This window comes from Mchenga conophoros, linkage group LG23 (assembly GCF_057382185.1).
Source record: "Mchenga conophoros isolate Kocher_MC1m ecotype Shallow Benthic linkage group LG23, M_conophoros_male_GT1.1, whole genome shotgun sequence".
NCBI lineage: Eukaryota > Metazoa > Chordata > Actinopteri > Cichliformes > Cichlidae > Mchenga > Mchenga conophoros.
Window position 1 is genome coordinate 1,987,373 of NC_140547.1, and position 20,219 is coordinate 2,007,591.

The window sequence follows — 20,219 nt, forward strand, 5'->3', positions numbered from 1 at the left end:
AAATGACTCAGAGAGACTTTCCCAACTTGTGTCCAATTCTCCTTTTTAGACAGTCACTGGCGAATGCTGTGAAACGAATCCTTCTTATGCTGATAAAGAGAAACCACCAGCTGTATCCAATCATGATCACTAACAAGAATTTAATGGGCTCTGACCTCATCAGGTTAAAAGCCATTTTTAGAACCTTCAGCTCAACTTATTAAAAGATTTGCATGCATGTATAAAAACAACACTATGCCAGTGGTCATGCGTGATGGTAGCAGCATGCTCTGGGTGCTCCCAGACAGTACAACCTCCAAAGTCTTCATTGTCATCTCAAATCAACTGATTATTGGTTATAGATTATTAAAACTCAAATCAAAACTGATTTTGGAACGGATGATCCAACACAGCTGATTGAAATGGCTAAATGACCTCCTCAACATGTCTTGAAGTTCTCCAGAGGCCTGGTAATGAACTCATGAGTCAGGTGTGTTGACCCAGGGTGAGATCTAAAACCTGCAGGGCACCAGCCCTCGAGGCCTGGAGTTGGCCGCCCCTGCTGTAACGGGCTGGATGATAGTAGAAACCCTTCACATAATGCAATCTGTATAACTGAGAAAATTAGTTTTATAAAAATGTTAAAATTCAAATTAAATAAAAACATAATTAGAAATGTAGAAAAAAAACGAAAAAAAAAAAAAAAAAAAAAAAAAAAACAGTACAAACTGGGTGCTGAGCAACTAACATCCACCACGACCATAGCTACATCCGTGTTTCCTGTTCACATTTATTTATTTTTAAAAAGCCCCCAAATCCATAAATTTACATTATATACTTAATCTCTTCTAAATAAGCCGGTAATCTGTGTCACTGAGCTGCTTCTTTAAACACAGAAAGATTCATTTTCATCCTCCTTACATAATGCTATACACAACACATAAGCCTGCTGATTTTAGAACGGCCCAGCACACGGTCATCAGTTTCACACTGCAGGCCTGCTTTAATAGACCCTGGCAGGCTTATTAAGAGCTCAGCGCAGTCACAGCTGTAGGATTTAAGATGAAAGGCAACAAGCAGCATTGATAACATTCAGTATGTGATCCAACACCAACGTCATCTGCAGACGTTTTATGTCACTGTGACAGAAACAACAACACGTTTGTTCCCTTCAACAGCAAATAATGCTTTTATTGACAGGTGAATGTGGCTGGCACATAAATGGTCCAATACAAGCTGTCTAATGTAATGGTAACGAGCAGTTCAACAATCACCTTCACAGAAATAACTGAAACATTGATCATCAGAAAAAATGATAAAAAGACAACGATAAGTTAACATTCATTTGTCCATTTCCAAAAAAAATGAATATTACAAAAAACCTTCATAAAAAAAAAAAAATCACTGGGTCTATTTACAGATTGTGTACAGGTGTGGAGACGAGTCCTCCTGCTGCAAGACACAGAAAACAAAACTGTTAAACAAGTCTGCATACGCCACACTTAATATTTTCATCAACATTTGTACAGGTTGTATGATGCATCTACTTCTTCAAAATCTGAATGTTTTAGCTGTACAAACAACTGAACTCCATTTGTCTCCAGTAGGAGACAAATGTCTAAACTTGTGTACGGTTTATGACATTAGTGACACAGTGGCACACTCCCTCCACCTCCTTACCTATAAACGATTGAGCAGGTTGTTCTGAATGTCTTCATACACCTGGCTGTAGATTTCCTGTTTGGATTTCAAGCCATCGAGGTACACTGCAAAGAAAATGATTTAGTCATACGTTTAATGCTTTTACTCCCAACATACAGGGACGGCAAAGATGTCCTCACATAATCCAGCTGCTACATACCGATATTCAAGCCACTGTCCTCCATCTGTTTCCTGTGTTTCAGGTACATGGGCCACACGTGGCCATCGAACAGGCCGGGAGGGTCAGGGACGGTGTACTGTCTCGTACTGAAAGTGACAAAAATACAGTGAGAACTTCCACTTGAAAAGAGGAAAAACAGTATGAGTGAAATCTTTCATTGTTCACCTTCTTCTCCTCTTGCACTCCTCGTAGGGTATCGAGATGTAGTAGCACTTGTCGAAGACGTCCAGCAGGGGCCTAGAAGGCAGAAAGAAAAGTGACGCAATGATGTACAACATCTTCAGAGTCAAAGGAGTTCAGTTATGCAACTGTTCAGATGGCGCCTTATCTACACCTCTGACAGTCATCACTAGCGCACTGAACACGTAGCAGCAGCGCACTGAACAGCGTCAGAGTTGCACCTCGACAGCATCTTTCTGCTGAAGGCCTTATCTCTAACTGCAGGACCTGCCTGAGCTGGCGACGTGGGCGTCACTGAACACGACTGAGTGGTAAGCACGCTACACCAACATGTGACACGGCAGAAATCATACCACCTAATGTGTATTTAAAAAAAAATAAATAAATAATGAGAGATATAGATATATATCTATATAGATATATATCTATATAGATATCTCATTATTTTTTCATCATCAACCAAATGTGCTCACAGTGCGAACAATACTTCATTTATTAAAAGATATGAAAGTCTGCTTTAGACCTACGGGTAGTTGTAGAGCAGGAAGCCCTCCACAATCAGGATGTGGATCTGCTCGTCAGTGTTGGCCAAATCGGAGGAAGAAGACAAAGGGACACCGTGAGATCTGGCAAACTTCACCGGGTTCTCAATCCAGGCTTTTATCGTGTTGGTCATGGCCTCCATATCCAACGCCGTGATAACTATAAAGAAAGATTGGAGGCAAAAAAAAAAAAAAATGATGGAAAGAAGAGAAAAAGATTAGAACAAACCCAAGCAAACAATGTAATTTATTGGATGTGTGGTTGTTGTTTGCGAGCTACTGAAGGCTACAATAAACTTTTGATGTGCATGATTACGGTTGTGTGCAATTATGGATTGTGGAGGTAAACTATGTTAAAATGGGCAGCTATGTGGATATAAGATTAATGAGTCACTGGCAGTCTTCGGGTGAAGTCTTACCATCCCACTGTTTAAAGCCGTCCTCCCCGACTTCTATCTGATCGGGTTTCTGAAATAACAGTGACCAATAAAACACTGCTGCAACCTCACAGCTCTGAACACTTGCAGATCCCACTCACATGCCAGAGTTATTAAGGCCAAACAAGTGAGTACAGAGGGTACACAGCAAGGGGCATGCACAAAACAAAGCAAGCCGTTCACACAGGTATGCAGCTGTGACTAAACTGGGGGGGAGGGGGGAAAGGGAGCAAAACACATCATCTAATGTAGTAGTGCTTATACGGAGAGAAATAAGAAAAGACTCAATAACAAGAGAAGTTGATGTTAACAGCTATCTTAAGAAAATGTAGATGAGGAGTATAAATGGATAAATTCAAGGATGTGGGGAAGGGAAAACAAGACCGAAGCAGTGAGGCGAGACAACAAGGGAAAGACACAACTCTGGATCTAATCTGGAGAACAAAAAGTGGGGGGATGTGGTGGGGTACCCCTCAGGGAAGCCCTCCTATTTTGTTGAAATGCAAATATCACGCAGTGTCCAAAGAGGAGAAAGCAGCATGGGGAAAAAACAAAACAAGAAACCAAACAAAACAAAAAACCGAAAACAATCCACTAGCTTACACTCACCTTGAAAAAGTCATCCTGATGCACGACACAGCAGTTGGGCAAAGTCTTGATCAAGTTATTTGTCAGAGTGGTTTTACCACCATTAGTCACCCTGTAAACACAAAGGCACAGGGTGATAAAAATGCCCGCTATCACCACAGCAAAATTAATGACCTTCCGTTAGCTTTATGGCAGCGAGTATTTATGCATTATATTGAGCTTTGTTAATATTCAACATAGTAAATTTGTGTACATTATTAAAAGGAAACAAATGAAAACACAAAAACTCTGGGAGCAAGTTAAGTTTAAATGTGTTACATTTAAATATTAAATATGTTGCACAAGTATAATAATAATAATAATAATAATAATAATAATAAGTGTTATGGCAACACTAAACTCAGATCTCCCTCCACTTTTGAGCTGACCTCGCGGTGAATTTTCAAAAGTCCCGCTCGATTTATAACAACAAACCGACCGGACCGGATGTGACTTTGAACAGGTTTGTGGCGGGCAGCTGATAAACACGCGGCCAAAAATGATAACATCTATGAATCTGAGACAAACAATCACCATTACAAAAAACAAAAACCCTGAAGCACCAGTTTGGCAAAAACAAACCTGCACCAGCAATAACGTGAACTGCACCACACAGTGCAGTCAGAGCATCGCCGCAGCGTGACCCTGCTCCACTGTCACTGTGTTTAGTCGACTTACATCAGCCATTTTTCACGTTAACGGATAAAAGGAAACGTTAAAACCGTTGACTTGGTAGTTAAATAAATGCGATAAGCTTGCCAAACTTACCCGCCAATTCCTATAATGCACTTCATCGTCTCGCTTCTTCCGGACAGGTCTCGTTCAAACAAACAGTCACGAACAACTTTCACCAAGAACGAAAATCCCAAATTTTAAAAATAAGAATTTTAAACGATCCAAAAATACTTCCGGAAACCTTCCCTTTCGCTCTCAGCGTGTTTCTCTGTAGTACTGCGAGCGGGAGGCGCGCTAATTTATATCCAGCCCGAGCTCTACAACGTCACAGCGAACGTGGGCGTGGTGTGTTCTCGTGGTCAGGCGTGCTCGTGCTCTTTTTCCACCTTGTGCTACGTGCCGTCAGAGCCGTTCTGTGTGTACCTTTTTAGCAGCCAATCAGCTGCGGGCAGAGCGCCCAAACCCCTCGCCGGCCAATCAGAAGCTGGTAACTTTCACCCATTTCCTTATTGTTTCCTCGCTCACTGATGTCCATATGAGAGCCAGATGGTGAGGCGCTCGTACTATTCCATTCAGCATCTAATCCACCTGCAGAGTCAGCGGCCTGTGGAAAACTACCATTGATGGTGTCAAATGGATGCATAAAAATAACACTAATATTTTACAGTATGGTCATGTGCTCGGGTGAAAGTCAAATTAGGAGGAATAATAATAATTAGAACGTCATTGAACCTAGTTAGGGGTGAGAAATTAAAGGAAAAACGTGACACAGTCAGTACAACATATGATTTTCTTTAATTTGATGTTTTGACGATAGTTGTAGAAAGCGGGTACTGTTTCATTTACCTGATTTAAGATAATAAAACCATAATTATATTAATACTAAGCCATGGCAAAATGCCCACCCTCTGAAAACTGGAGTCTGGGGTTCTGCTCCCTATAAGTACTTCAGTTTTTCCTTTATTTTATCATACTTCAGTGAAATTTTAAGAACAAAATGCTGGGACCATAGTTTGTCTGCTACTAATGTTCATTAAATTAAAAGCAGCCACAGTAGATCATCTGACTCTTTGGCATGAAGAGCAATATGCTTCTTGTCTCTGACTAATTTTCAAACTGAGGTTGTTGATAATATATCATCCCAGTGAGCATCCATGTGTGAAGTGTGTCAGATGGTAAAAATGGCATGTATTTGTATAGCGCTTTAGTCAGGAGTGTGAGGGCAGTGTGAGCTCCATTGTGAGCCAGCGAGCAGCACCTACATAAAAAAAAAACTTAATTAGGACGAAGGAGAAGTCACAGGTTCAGCTGTGAAGTGGAGCATGCCTGATGTTTACTTTCTGCCACAAATGTTCTTGCTAGGTTGTGTCATAAATGAGGTAAGAGACAAATGAGTGAATATTTCGAGAGAACACGTGGAGGTTCTAGTAGATGTGAATTACAGCCTTCATAAAGTGTTGTTTATGGCCTTGATCTGTTTCCCAGTACATGTGTTTGTGTCCACGTGCACGTTGAGGCTCAACAGTCGACAGTGAACATCATAAAGTTGTGATGGGCGAGTCTTCTAGCTGTGTTGCAATTACAAGTCTTCCTAGATCCAAGAAAACGAGGAAACCTTCACATGAGTGTCGGCAGTCTTCAGCAGCTACAGGCCATCCCTGCAAGTGGGAGGGTCACACTGTAAATCCAGTGTGAGCTGGTTTGTGTAACTTTAAACTAACAATTACGACAAAGGAAACAAAAGCTCACACCAAAGAGCCATCCATGAACATAGTTATGGGACACTGTAGACCCCAGATAGTTAGGACAGTTTGTACTCTTAATATGCTACTGTGAAACTACTGTTTTATTAGCTCTGAATTTAAGGCCAAATCAATGTATTTTTTCCATATATTTTGACATATAATAGAGAATAACATTGGCAATGGTTTCATTAAAGTCAATATTTCAGTAGATACGAGGTAAGTTGGCTTTTCAGCATATAGCATCTTAAAATAAACATTTTTTTAAATGTCTGTATCACTGCAGAGGCGAGGCCATAGATTAAGATATATTAGTATGGTCTGCTTTGATTCATCATGGCGTTGATTCAACAGGGTGCAGGAAACATTCTTCAGAGAATTGGGTCCATATTTATTGATAGTAGCGCACACATCCCAAATGTGCTCTACTGGACTGAGATGCGGTGACTTTAAAGGCCACATGATCACAGTGAACTCACTGTAATGTTCAAGGAACCAGTTTGAGCTTCGTGACACAGTGTGGTCATACAGGTCTGGACATGGGCAGGAACAACAGACAGGTAAGCTGTTTTATTTAAACACTGCTCAAACTTTTGGCCAAAAGCATGGCAAGAAAACGTACCCCACACCACCATCACCACCAGCATGAATCATTAAAACGAGGCAGCGTGAGAGGAGTAAACAGTAATGGCCTACACCGCCAGCTATCAGCCACCTATAATGACACCTCGGCACATCTGAATAGATCCTATGATTGCAGGGTGGGACAGTGTCTCACAAACTGTTCATACCTTGGCGGTAACGACCGTTAGCTTATTAAATGATTAACAGAGGGTCAAAGATTCTCAGAAGCACCTCGAAGGGGAGAATCCCACCACGGGTTAAATGATATCTGGAACTCTCGTTTAGTTGTTTTGGAACTGAAAAGGTCTCTTAGATAGAGAGAGAGAGAGACAGAAAAAAGTCCACTTGCTCAAAAAATGACCTGGGTGACTGAGAAACGTACACAAACATCTTCTGTTGTCTAATTTTAGTAAGCCGTGGTGACCGTAACCTCAGTTTCCTGTTCTTTGCTGACAGGACTGGCACACCATGTGCTCTTCTGCTGCTGTAACACATCTGCTTCGCATGTGCACTGAATCGGTGCCACATACGTCTCAGGGAGCAGGTATACCTAATGATGTGGCCAGTGAGTGTATATTGTACATGTAAACACTTTTCAGAACTGTCGTTGCATCACGTCACACACTACTGTTTTGGTGCTGAGAAAGAGTCGCCCTGTTACACGTTGTTCTGTGAAAAAGCCGCCACACACCCACCTCCATGTGACACCCAGGAAGTCAAGCCAATATTTGCAAACAGCTCAGAGAACATACAGTAGTTTAACACGCATGTAACCAATTTAAGCCCAGGCAGTGCTCTAAGCAACAAACAGAGAACATATGATGAGGAACAATTTATTCAGTCATATTTACAGGCAGAAACAATCATGGAAGCTTCAGGAGAGTGAAACAGTTCATATGTGAGCAAACATTTTACAGCAGGTATGGTCGGTTTATGGGTTGAAACATTACAGATTTTGTGCTTTTATAGTCAGAATGAACAGTTTATGCACGAGTGTGACTCAAATAAAAAACATAACCAAAAAGTAAAATGCTACACTGTACATTCCTTCATTTTTCCAGATTTCCCCGAAGCATTTGGTTCGACAATAGGCACTCAGTCCAACCAACAAACGACCAGCGAGAGGCGTCCCCCTCGCAGAATGAAGACGGGACGCCGCCAGGTCGGGTTTGCCAGTGAAAAACACTCTTAAAGGATCACAAAAAGAAAAGTTCAAGCTTTTTGTCCAACTTTGCCACTCTGGAAAGGCAACAGAAGAGGAGTAAAGTAAGTCGGCACTTTATAAACAGACTTTTCATTGGTCAGATTTTCTGTACCAAAAATGCATAAGAATGCCCACAACCTACAAAAACACAAGTCATACTAACAACAGCTCAAAATGCATAAATCTATCATAGTCTTAAACTACCCAAATTCAATAGTGCAAAACATACGAGCAGTTTACAGACAATCAAGTCATGAAGTCCACACAGAAGTAATCCTATGCTTCAGTCTTCCTGCTACAATAATTTGAAAAAATGGAAGACACAAAGAACCAGAGTTAAACCGTCCAGAGGTGCTGACACTGCTGATCACTGAGGACGTTTCTGAATGACCAAAACATTCACTCATTAATCTGGAATTAAATTCAGACGTATTAATTGCGACCCCGTCCGAGAGAAAGCGTCACTGCTTCATGTGCAGTTTGTCAAACTTTGTCTGCTTTATGTCTTGACTTTCATCACATCTTTACAGAATCTATACAAATTTGTTGTAGATACTTTGCACACGTGTTAGTATTACATTTATGGGAACCTGTAATATGGAGTTTAGCCAAAATATTATCTAAATACAAAGCATTCAGTGTTGTATGAAGGCTGTTTATGTGACTATGTTACACAAAATAAACAATATATTGCTTGAACTTACCTAAATAATTTTACAATCCACAGGGACTCCTGTAGATTTTCCAGTATGGGTCACAAACTGCAGTAAGCGCTCACGTTCCTGCCTTTTCTTTTAAACACTCAGGATGACTGAGGCACATAATGACACCGGGTACAGAGTAAGTGGAGGCGATCAAAGGAAACTTCACAGAGCTAAAGGACCCCCGCACCAGCAAACGTTAGCACATGTTGACATGTCAGAACAGCATATGAGAGCGCTTCAAAGGGCCTTATGATGCAGCAGCTATGAGGTAAAAAAATAAAATAAAGCATCTGATACATTGGAAAAGCCTTGTTATCTACATCTGACGCACACGACATTCACATGAACCGGCACGAATATAAATGTGAGTTTGTTCCAGTGGTCTCGTACTGACCCAGATCTCAGTTAAAGGAGCTTCAAGATTCGCTCGTGTTTTTAAACTGTCACGATTTTCAGGTAATTTTGCCCTCATTAACTTCAAGCCTGTAATCTCTGACTCGAACAACGAGGAACAAGGAGGCTCATTATAATCCAGCACGAGCTCCCTAACAGCAGATTAAAGAATGAACGAATCGAGCAGCGGTTTCAGGTTTTAAATCAAATCTGGTAACAGAGTAGTGACTTCATTTAGTGTGGCCATAAAACCCCTCTGGGATAGAGGAGGGGTGAGTTCCCAGTGGCATTATGGGACGGAGCATTTATTTTGTTTTGATCGGACAACGACGGCACAAATCGTCAGCGGGATGATGACACGAAGCTTGTGTAGACTTGCTGGACGTTCACGCTCCACTTCAGGTGAGCCCTGCACAAACAGAAAAGAGCACAAAGAACTATCATGTCTGCACAATAAAAACATGTAAGTGTTATTTTAGACAGTGCAGCTGTCTATGAGGGACAGAAAAGGCCCACACTGTGTGCTGGAAGCATTTCCTAGAGATGTGGGTCTATACTGACACAATAACATCAGACAGCTGCAGTAGATTTGTTGGTTGAACATCCATGATGTCCATCTCCCGTTCAACCACATCCCAAAGGTGCTTCACTGCACTCGAATGGTCTCCGCAGTCACCAGATCTCAATCCAGTAAACTTGTCATGTTCAAGAAACCAGTTCTGAGTTTTGTTGCACGGCACATTATCCTGTTGTAAGCACCCATATGCAGATGGGTCCATTCATGCTGACAGGCCATCCCCCACACCTCCGTCACACCAGTCTGCACCACCACTATATGAGGCAGGATGGATCCATGCTCTCGTGATGTTTTTGCCACATTCTGACCCTACCAGCTGAATGTCACTGCAGAAATCTTGACAAAACACTCGCCCAGCTGACAAAACACAAGCACTGCACATTGCACAGCATACACAGTGTAGTCTATGCAGTGAGGAATGCTTGGACCGTTACACAGACCTACTCCACATATGCATAGCACAGCACAGGAGAACCACCTCAGTAGGACGAGATTCAGCTGGATATCTGCACTTGTAAAAGAGGGAGGACATGTTTGGTTATGCTAATGTTCCCATTTTGGAGCAAGAAGACAGAGGAGACGTTTTCATTAAGTATAAATCGTTTAACAGAGACGGTGCCTTACAGCATCAGGAATCAGCCACCCACAATGCAGTTTTGGAGTCTCTTTGCAAGCTGATTCAACCCACGCTCACATAATGAAGAGCGCGATGGAGCAAAGTCTCACGAACAATTAACAACTTGGTGGAAATGACCCTTAACGACTTGCTTCATTAACAGTGGGCCAATAATTCCCAGGATTATGTCTATAGGGAGAATCCCACTAGAAATTGAATACCAAGGATTTTCCACCAGTTGTTTTTGAACTGAAAAAGGTTCTTGAATACGAGGTCCAGTTTCCTTTTCCTCAAGCGCTAAAAACTGACCCAGATAACAGAGAACGTACACAGACAATCTGCTGTGGTCCTGTTTTGGCGAGCCTGTGAGAACTGTAGCCTCGGTTTCCTGTTCACAGCTCACAGGAGCAGCAGTGTGGTCTTCTGCTGCCGTGTACCACCTGCAGTGGTTATTTCACTTACTGCTGCCTTCCTATCAGCTCACAGATGTCTGGTCATGACCTTTGACCTCTGGCATCAACAAGGCATTTTACCCACTTGTATGGGTTTAAACTTCAGCAGTTTGACTCGACTACGTCAACATGCCACAGTGTATCGAACTACTGCCACGTGATTGGGTGATTCGAAATTTGCATTAAGGCAGTTGAAGGAGTGTACCTAATGAAGTGGCCTGTATGAGTCTATGATGGGTCAGTCCTAAACTAAAAATGATCTCTTTTCAAGTAGTTTAAAAAATTGACAAGAATCTTGCTTCTGCATCTCAGTGATGTGTAGCATTAGCACACTGTCTCTCTGAGCATATCAGCCGGACAGTCACAGGTCACTACTCTATACAACCTTCAGCCACCTGGTTTCTACCAGCATGTGCTGCCACATTAGCAGCCTGTAAGGATATTATCGATTAAAACAAACAAACAAACTATCCACTGAAATTTTAGCCTGAATCAGGTTCTATACAGGAGTTATCTACCTCAAGGACTGACAATATGACTTAAAATGAACAGTATTAACCTCTTCAGTCAGCCATATGTTGATGATAAAAACACCAAAATTGTTTGAAATCCAGGAAACTTCATCCAGAGATACAGCACAAACTGTGTAAGGCTAAAGTTTGGTGAAATATGTAAAATACCCCTAAAATCTAAAAACAAAGCAAAGTTTGTTCCCTCATCACATCACTTAAATGACGTGGAAGATACAGAATATGTACGTGACCATCAGCTGGGTTAAGTTAACACAAAATATGAGATTATAAGAATCTCTGAAGTACACGAGAAACTGAGAAATGTTGTTTCACAGCTGTAACTTTAGAAAGCAGAAAAGAAGCTGCACCAGACAGAATCAAGCAAACGTAGAGAAAGAAACACTGAAGGAGAAAAGCTCAGCTAATGACAGAACCTCAGTATTTAAAGGCAGCGAAGAAGCACACATCACACGAGTACCAACTCACACCGTGCAAACTGTGAAACTGCGTCCTGCTCAGTTCTACTTTTAGCACCAAAGCAATCAGATGAATATTTTTTCAGTTTGTGACCCTGACAATGTGCAACAGACGAACCTGTCATCATAGAACATTAATCCAAAATTAGGACACATCATAGACCCAGAGTGATGTACTTCTATAAACATAAACTGGAATCTGTTGTCACGTCTGCAGAGGCTTAATGGGCGATGCGGTAAACTCGTGTGAGAGCAGAGCACCATCTTGTGGCTGAAATAAGAAGTGCAACGTTACCTTCAAATCTCCGTCCGTCTCAGAACCCTTGACCTACAATCATTGATTTTGGCCTGAAAAATAAAAGTAAAGGTAAGAGCTGTGACAACGAACTGAAACCTGATGAGCTTCTGAGTTTGTTGTCACACATTAAAATGTGGTTAGAGGACCTCTACCTCTCAGACTTTTTCACGGGCTCCTGTGGGGCTGGATGCTGTTGCTGCTGTCTCTGCTCCTGCTCAATCCTACACACACACACACACACACACACACACACACACACACACACACACACACACACACACACACACACACACACACAGTTACATACACAGAGTTATTAGATGGGAGTCTTGTGTAGCCAATTATCCAGTTCTAAGTGCTTAAGCCACTCTTAATTCTGCACACAGTTATATGTATATAATAATATGCACGAGGTTGGCGCGTAATGCTATTTAAAACTGCACAAAGCTATATCTTACCTTTCCCTCCGCGCTTTAATCCTCTCCTCGTCAAATCTGAAAACGAGAGGCGCTGTTATATCCTCACATCACACAGTAAATCCTGCCATCTAAGTCCTCTTTTTAGGAACTGAGGCAATAATCTTATTTTACATTTATTCAAACAGCAGTCTTGTTCTCGGTTTGGTTTAAATGAGTAATAACTTTAAAAAAAGAAAAAAGGATTAACCGCTGCCTGCAGGTAAAGCTCACGTTCTCCATCTAGTGGTCACAGATACTTACTGCACCACACACTCGGGGACATGGACGTGCTCCATGGGCACCATTTCTGCCAGTTCGTCCAGGCTGTGGACGTACTGGATCTTATTCATGAACTTCACACTGCAGAGGACGAGAGAAAAGCAACACAACAGTTACACAGATACACAAAAAGACAAACAATAAAAAAAATCTGCAGCAAACAGATCCACGCTGTCAAACTGATATTTTAAATGAGAAACAGATTAAAGTTATTATAGTCGCTCTGTGTCAGACCTCCCGTCTCAGGGATGTTTCCTTTCCTGCACATTACACTTCATTCTGCTCGACCCGGCTTTATACTTACTATGAAATCTTGATTTTATTGTATTATTCTGTAAAATTAACCCATTTACCCATATGGGGACATAGTTAGTAGCAACTATGTAACAAAGTAACAAGTGAGCTTAGTTTATAGACTTGACAGGACTGTCTGATCTCAAATAGCTATCAGAAAAATAAAAAGCACATCCCAAACAAGGACTCAGTTCTCGGGAGGTCAAAAGACATCGTGTGGCCTGTATCGATTAACCTTCAGGTCTTAATGGAAAACGTTCAGTGTTTGATATTCAGCTTGTTCGTATCACCTGATAAAAGGCCTCGATATAGCCAGGACGGTGCGTATAAACCACGTGGGATGAGCAATGACTAGAGACTTCAGGTTCTTCCTCAATCTGCCAGAAAACAGAAAGAAAACGTTTGTTAACAGAGCTGCATCGTTGTTCACACGTTTATGCTTTGTGTGTGTGTGCTTAAAAGTTTATTCCAATTTTATTCCCAACTGCCAAACAGGACTCAGAGCCATCGACAAGCTTTCACTGACTGACAGCTTGAGAAAACTTTTATTTCTCTCCCTTTCATATCTGTCAATATCAGCATCATGTATGTGGGATGATGGAGATGAGCCAGAGTTCAGCGCTGATGTGAACATCTCCAAAAAGATCTATATAAAGAAATTCCCAATACGCTAGATATCAATCAATGTATTGAACTTTTTTCTGACCTTCTGTCGATCATTTGGTAGCATTTCTTCAGCCAGCTGATGCCAGGCATCTTGTTCCGAGGAGTTGCTCCGTTCATGTAAATAATCAGGTAATCCTCGGCAACGAGCATCTCCAGACTGCTCACCACATACCTGGAGGGCACGAGAGTTATGATTTCCTGTTGGGTACAGTTCAAAATGTGTTGATATACAGGGCTTAAAAGTGCGAGTAAGTTGGCTCTGACTGAGAGACGCACAGGAAGAGGTTTTCCATGATGTAGTGGTAATCTGCACAGCTGCTGTCAGGCAGGTAACAAGCAGAAAACACAATGATGGCATTCAGGCCTTCGCCGTAATAACCTGAGGAGAGAGAGTTTAAGATTACTGTCATGGAAATCTTCACAACAAACCAGAGGAAACATATTGAATGTTTAAACTGAGACATTTTACTACTTCCTGAAAAACATTAAGTCATTTTTACACATGACTGGTTATAAAGAGAGCATCTCAGTTTCACCAGTTGGCAAAAAATGCATCTACAAAACATAAAATTGTGAAGACTTTGAATATCTCATCCTCTACAGTACATTATATCACCAACAATTCAGAAAACCCAGAAAAATCTCTGCATGCAGGCAACAAGGGGAAAGTTCATGATGAGCGTCAGGTGTTCAGGCGTCAGTCTGTCATGGAAATCACTGCATCCACAAATCACTGCCTGTGCACACGATCACACCATATATATATATATATATATATATATATATATATATATATATATATATATATATATATATATATATATATATATATATATATAAGGATTTTAAGGATTATTTTATTGCTAATTGAGAGCTTTTTCTGACTCTCACCTCCGTGTGTGATGACCCGAAGGTAAGGTCTGATGACCTGCATGTCGATGCGATGTTCCTGTTCTCCGATGATCACTGTTCTCCAGAGGCGTCCGTTGTTGGCATTCCCATCCTCGCCCACCTCTCCGGATCTGTCAACGGGATTTGCTTTCGCTGATGCCACCGGTGTGTCATCTGGGCACGAACAGAGTTATGCTGAATCATTTTAGTCGAAGGGAAACATTGATCATAATATGTGTAAGCTCCTTTTAAGTTAGGTTGTGTTACAGATCCTTTCCTTTTGCAAAGTCTCTGTAAAAATCGACATGTATTAGTATGTTTAGGTTAAAGAGCACAGTGTAACTTCTCAGCTGACATTTTATGGTACGTGCATGGATACATGTAGTGAATTTTCAGCTTAAATAGCAACAAAAAACCCTTTTTGCCTAAAGTTCAGCCTCAACTAGCTTTTTGAAGCTGATGGATTAATATCAGGAGTAAAAACAGTGACCTGTTATGGATCTGCTAACCTTCCCACTCCAGGTCATTGCCATTCGTGATGAACTCGAGTGAGTCGGTTTCATCTGGAGTGTCGATGTCGTCAACGTTTATGTCCAGGTCATCCGGCGTGTCCAGGAAGTCATCTGACAACAAAGAACCTTCACTTTGATCCAGGGAGAGGTTCATCTCCGGGGCGATCAACGTACGCCTCTTCCGGTGGGATGAGGACACACCGCCGCTGCCTCCTCCTCCCGGTGAGCTCACGTTCAGGGAGGTAGGATGAGCTACAGTGAGACCAGAGGGCAGGAGGAAAGAGACTGTGATTCATGCCACACAGAGAGGGGTTTGTCATCAATAATGATCATTCGGTGACCCCCGACTTGTTGGTGTTACTTACAGGTTCTGTCATCTGTGAGACCACAGGAGGGGTCCATGTCTCCGTACTCTGGTAGTGGTCTGGTTGGAAACATGCATACACTATGTAAGCATCTAGCGCTGTGTTTGCCCAATCTATTACACGACAGAGAGGAAGTTGTGATGCTGCAGAGAGTAAAGGTTCAGCCACACAGTACAAAAACCCATCATTTTTCCTCAGCTGAGATAAATGCATCCTAAAGCACGCCCTACTTTGTAACTATGACCTCATAATAAAATGGATCCATGTGATTAGGACCGTGTTAAAAGGTCCAAGCTAGGCATGGGTGTTGTCACTAATCTGGCAAAGCGCTGAAAAGAAGAGCACGCAGAAGAGGATAGAGATGGTTATTAACTTGTCTCCGGGGAGAGACGAAGATTACAGCGCCGCCGGGCAGGGTGTGAGTCAGAGCGGATGATGGAGGGGTGGAGAAACAGTTTGCATGCAAACAAAGTGTCTGCATTTCTGCTTCTGTTTACACTCTGCACAGAAGGAGGAGAGGATGGGAGGACATCAACATCTTCCTCTTCTTCCCTCCTTGTCAAATGTGTCTAAAGCAGAAAAAGCAAGCAAATGGGGGCAAACGTGCTTGCACCTGCATGTGTTGTCTGTCGGCAATAAAACCCGAGGAACAACCGAGGAGCTGAGTGCACAGCTGTGCTCTCACTGGTTAAAAAAAACTGGGAGGAGGAGAGAGCTCTAGCGCAGTGTTGTTCAGCAGAGAGGGTCTTAGCTGCATTCCCGTGAAAGCCAACCGTCTCATCCTCCCATTCGCGGGAGGACAGTTGTGTGACAGTGCGGGCTCCTCCTGAGCCAACAATCACGCTTCAGCCCACAGAAACAGACACTGTGCCTCTATTCCCCGAGGACCCCTGCAGTGACTACTGATCCGCCGCTTCCTTTGTCACAAATGAAGCTCTTTTTTTTATAGAAATGCAAACTGACGAGGGGGGCGAGCTCAAGCTCATCTGTTTATGTCTGCATTATCTCTTAAGATCAGCACGAACCACTGATGCTTACCTTACGGAGACAGCGCGGGGCTGCTTTTGTCCAAGCCGATCCTTAATGATCTTTATCTTTTACCTCACGCACCTCTGTGTTTGGGCTCATTCCCTGTCCTCTCAGCTGGTGTGAGCCAAACCGGAGCAGAGCATCACTCTGATTCTTCTTTAATAACTGACTGACCCTCCGTCTTTAACCACAACCTGCCACCATATTCCTGAACTGGTGTTGTTGATCAGCGACTGCCGTTGCGTCACATGACGTTGCCCGACACCGCTTCCAAGACGGCGCTGCACCTGCTCCCTGGCTTCCTGCCTCCCCCATCCAACAAAGGAGGAGGGAAAAGGGAGGAGGAGGAGCAGGAGGAGGAGGATGGAGCCCAGTGCTGATTTTCATCACACTTTCCTGCCACTTATTTTCTGCTCATTAAGCTCTGAATTTCAGCCACAATTCCCATAATTATAAACAATATCGCAGATCTTATCCTGTTGTGGAAAATTACCAATCAGCTGAGGATTTAAAGGAGAATAAGTGGATTTTTTTTTAAATCTTACAATCAGTTTTCATCATCACATCAACACGACCGCGCATTAGATGCCTTTAAAAAGTGGAAGGATCATACCTGGGGAAGTCTTCATCCTGCCACTCGTCTTTTACTTCCATGTTCTCCATTCGTAGAGTCGCCTCTGTGGTGCCCATCCCTCAGAGAGGAGAGCAGGGGCCTGGAGGTGTGCAGAGAGTTTTTATGAGCAATAGCACTCGCAGTCACAGACCAAAGGTGTCACACATTGCTGCACTGCAGGAACATGTGTTTTGGCCTGTATGCTGAGGGAAAAGTCAAATAATTGACTCTCTTTCATTATAATTAGGGGGCTTAAGTCACTGCAGCTCACGTGGTTTTCATCCCCCCGGCCCACCGGAGCACATGTGAGAGGCATGTGACTGGATCGGACTGAGCTCGCTTTTCTGCGCTCAGAAATCCTTCAAAAGTCAAATATGAAAATTGACTTTGGCCTCGCCTGGAATTCCACAGGCAGACGTGGAGGACAAAACTGACTCCTCTTTAAGTCTACCACACCTCTGCTTTCTCAGGCTTCCAGGCACTAACACAATTAAATAGAAAACCTGAAAAGCATGAATTAATTTGTGCTTAAGAGCTTAGAGAGAATTCTCAGTCAACTGCACGAGTCCTAAAGTTCTGCTTTCCTCATGCTTTTCCGAGCCTGTTCCACAGAGCGATGGAAGCATTTCCACTCTTGGGTTGCAGGTTGCACTTAGAAACAGAATGAAAAGGTGTGTTTAGCCACAAAAAATGTGCTGTAGTACAACCAGCCCCAGTGCGATGATGACATTCAGCAGTGCATACCGAAATAATAGCAACACTGTGATATAATCGCTAGGAGTGGTGTGGTTTTGGCAGCAGCACTTGTGGCTGTGTATGAAATGGAAGGCAGCCAAATAACTAACAAAGGAAATAATTTGTTTCCACATGTTTTGTTTTATTATGCACAAGAAAAATTCTTGTGTGGAGGCAAGCCAGCAGGCGTAAATCGCAAAATCATGTTTATAAAAAAATAAATAAACACCATGTAACTGTGAGCGGGTTGTTTCTTCCCGGTCCTCAGATGTGAACATCAATGATTTCTGCAAAGCCAATCAGCACCAAAAGGTGCAGTAAAATGGCTCCACAGCCTTTCTAGGTCACCCCAAGTGGAGCATCCAACAGAAAAGATTTCTCACATTAACGGACAATCGTGCATGCGTGTGCAAGCTGTGTGACCATGCATAAAATAAATGCAAGGATGTTAAACTCACACGAGCGGCGTGAGATCTCCCGATGTGGAGCGTCTTCTTCGTCCTCAGTCACAGATGCACAGATTTGAGGGGAGACCGCCCCGCTGCTCCACATCAACAGAAAAGCGTGGGTCAGTCTAAAATTCCTCCTCCTCTTTCTCTCTCCGTCTCTCATTCATTCGTTCGGAGTCACGCACGCGCACTTGTGCACGGACACAGTCATACACTGTCCTCGATGTCCGCGGCTCGCCAGCAGCAGGTGTCTGAGGACAGGGGGCACCTCTGTTCTGGACCCCCCTCTCCTCTCCTCCGCCTCTGGTCACCTTTGTTGGGGAAAGACTGGCCGTGAAGAGCGAGCCGACAGCCTTGCCTCTCAGCTCTTACTTCCACACCACCGAGACACAAAATTCCTTTAATGGGAACGCATCTGCTCTGGCATCGTGATCTCTCTCTATATATATATCGACCCCCCCTCTCTTCTCCCTTAATGTGGACCCAAATACCTTTGGAGAAGCTTTTTCTTCTCACCACAGTATCAATTGAAAAGCTTCTTTGGGCTTCCACTGTATTTACATTCCTCCATGGAAGTAGCTTATTTATCCCTGCAGCAACTTGGGAAAAATAAGCACCAGCCTCTGTCTCCTTTTAGTCCCATCAGATAATCCTGCTGTTGTTTTCAGTGGTGGTCTGTGTGGCTGCTGTTCCCTGGCAACAGCATCTCTCTCCATCCATAGCCTCTCTTCAGCCTCTATGCCTCCTTGCTCGTGCCTCTTTCATACCTGCTACCCCACAACATGAATTATTCAGACCCTTACTTCACTTTCTGCCAGCCAATCATATCACCCCTACAGCTTCACCGCATACTATGGCTGAAAATACTTGTTCTGCACATTCCTAAAAGGTCTCTTTTATTCTGTCCATAAGGCCTCGTGAGTAATTACCCGCGAGAAAAAGCTTTTAACAAATATTTGTGTCCCTCTTATGCATAATAAGGGTTTTCCTCTTCTTCTTTTTTTTGTACGGATCCTGAGCTGATGCCTTTAAAACCCCCAAGGTCAAACGATGTTTTTTAGCATCGTGGACATAGTGCACCTTTATACGAAACGTCCAGAAGAGCTGAATGTGATGGTGCTTGGTATGACTCACCCCAGGCAGCTGGGTTAACATTAGACTGTACCACAATTATCAGAGGCACGCAACACCCGTCCAATCACCCAGCCATTCACACCCAGAGTATTAAGCAAAGCGAGAGCATTCACTCCAACGTACTTCCGTCTCCGCTAAAATTTATTTATTTACGTATATATCAATTAATCGTTCATAAAATTGGTATAACAAATAATAATTATACAAATCAGTACAAAATGTAAAAGAGATAAAAAGCAGAAAAGAGAAGGAAACAAAATAAAGCAGTGCCTTTACTAAAGCATAAAACTGGAGTTAATTAGTTAAATTGACTTTTTTTAATTACAGTTTTTTTTTAAAAATATGATCTGTTTGTTGAAATTTAAAATAAGACCAGATCCAAAAAACTATATGTAGGGCATTAAGTTTGTGTGGGGCAAAGGAGAACATAAATATGTTAACATAAATATAAACATCCATGTCACTAGATTGTCAATTAGCATGTAAAGGTTAAATATATTATATTTCTAGCACTATTGCTAAAGTTTGTTCGCGTGTTCTCATGCCACAGCTCACGCATTCTCTGTTATGACACTATTATCTCAGCAGTTTCAGGTTGGGTTTATCATTACACTGGCATACAGTTTTGAGCCATACCTGAATAGTGTTTAAGACACAGATATACGGTGTCATTTAGCGCTATTATAATAATATTAATAATAATATTAATAATAATAATAATAATAATAATAATAATAATAATGAGAAGAAGAAGGATTATTTTTAATCTCAGCGGGGGGGGGGGGGGGGTTAGTGCGCATGCGTGTAGCGATTGAGTGGAGAAGTTATGAAAATCTATATATATTAACAAGGATATCATATATATATAGAAATT

The 20,219-nt window shown here is 42.3% G+C and overlaps 2 protein-coding genes across 3 annotated transcripts; both read right to left on the minus strand.

Annotated features, from left to right (window-relative positions):
* Window positions 1–1,140: 1,140 nt before the first annotated feature.
* On the minus strand, window positions 1,141–4,685 carry mibp (muscle-specific beta 1 integrin binding protein). Its single transcript, XM_085265149.1, has 8 exons — window positions 4,416–4,685; window positions 3,630–3,720; window positions 3,003–3,051; window positions 2,569–2,743; window positions 2,027–2,098; window positions 1,841–1,947; window positions 1,660–1,745; window positions 1,141–1,431 (listed from the first exon to the last, which is right to left on the minus strand). Exons 1-7 carry the CDS (start codon window positions 4,439–4,441, stop codon window positions 1,660–1,662), a joined length of 606 nt encoding a protein of 201 aa, XP_085121275.1. The 5' UTR covers window positions 4,442–4,685; the 3' UTR covers window positions 1,141–1,431.
* Window positions 4,686–7,507: 2,822 nt separating this feature from the next.
* On the minus strand, window positions 7,508–19,343 carry atcaya (ATCAY kinesin light chain interacting caytaxin a). Of its 2 annotated transcripts, XM_085265059.1 has the most exons (13): window positions 18,221–19,343; window positions 17,028–17,127; window positions 15,386–15,444; window positions 15,018–15,272; window positions 14,509–14,682; window positions 13,894–13,996; window positions 13,658–13,789; window positions 13,242–13,328; window positions 12,640–12,738; window positions 12,379–12,414; window positions 12,073–12,141; window positions 11,918–11,970; window positions 7,508–9,398 (listed from the first exon to the last, which is right to left on the minus strand). In XM_085265059.1, exons 2-12 carry the CDS (start codon window positions 17,102–17,104, stop codon window positions 11,937–11,939), a joined length of 1,125 nt encoding a protein of 374 aa, XP_085121185.1. In that variant the 5' UTR covers window positions 17,105–17,127; window positions 18,221–19,343; the 3' UTR covers window positions 7,508–9,398; window positions 11,918–11,936. The 2 variants fall into 2 exon arrangements, with proteins under 2 accessions (XP_085121185.1, XP_085121187.1); XM_085265061.1 differs by lacking the exons at window positions 17,028–17,127; window positions 18,221–19,343 and adding an exon at window positions 16,424–16,733.
* Window positions 19,344–20,219: the final 876 nt, after the last annotated feature.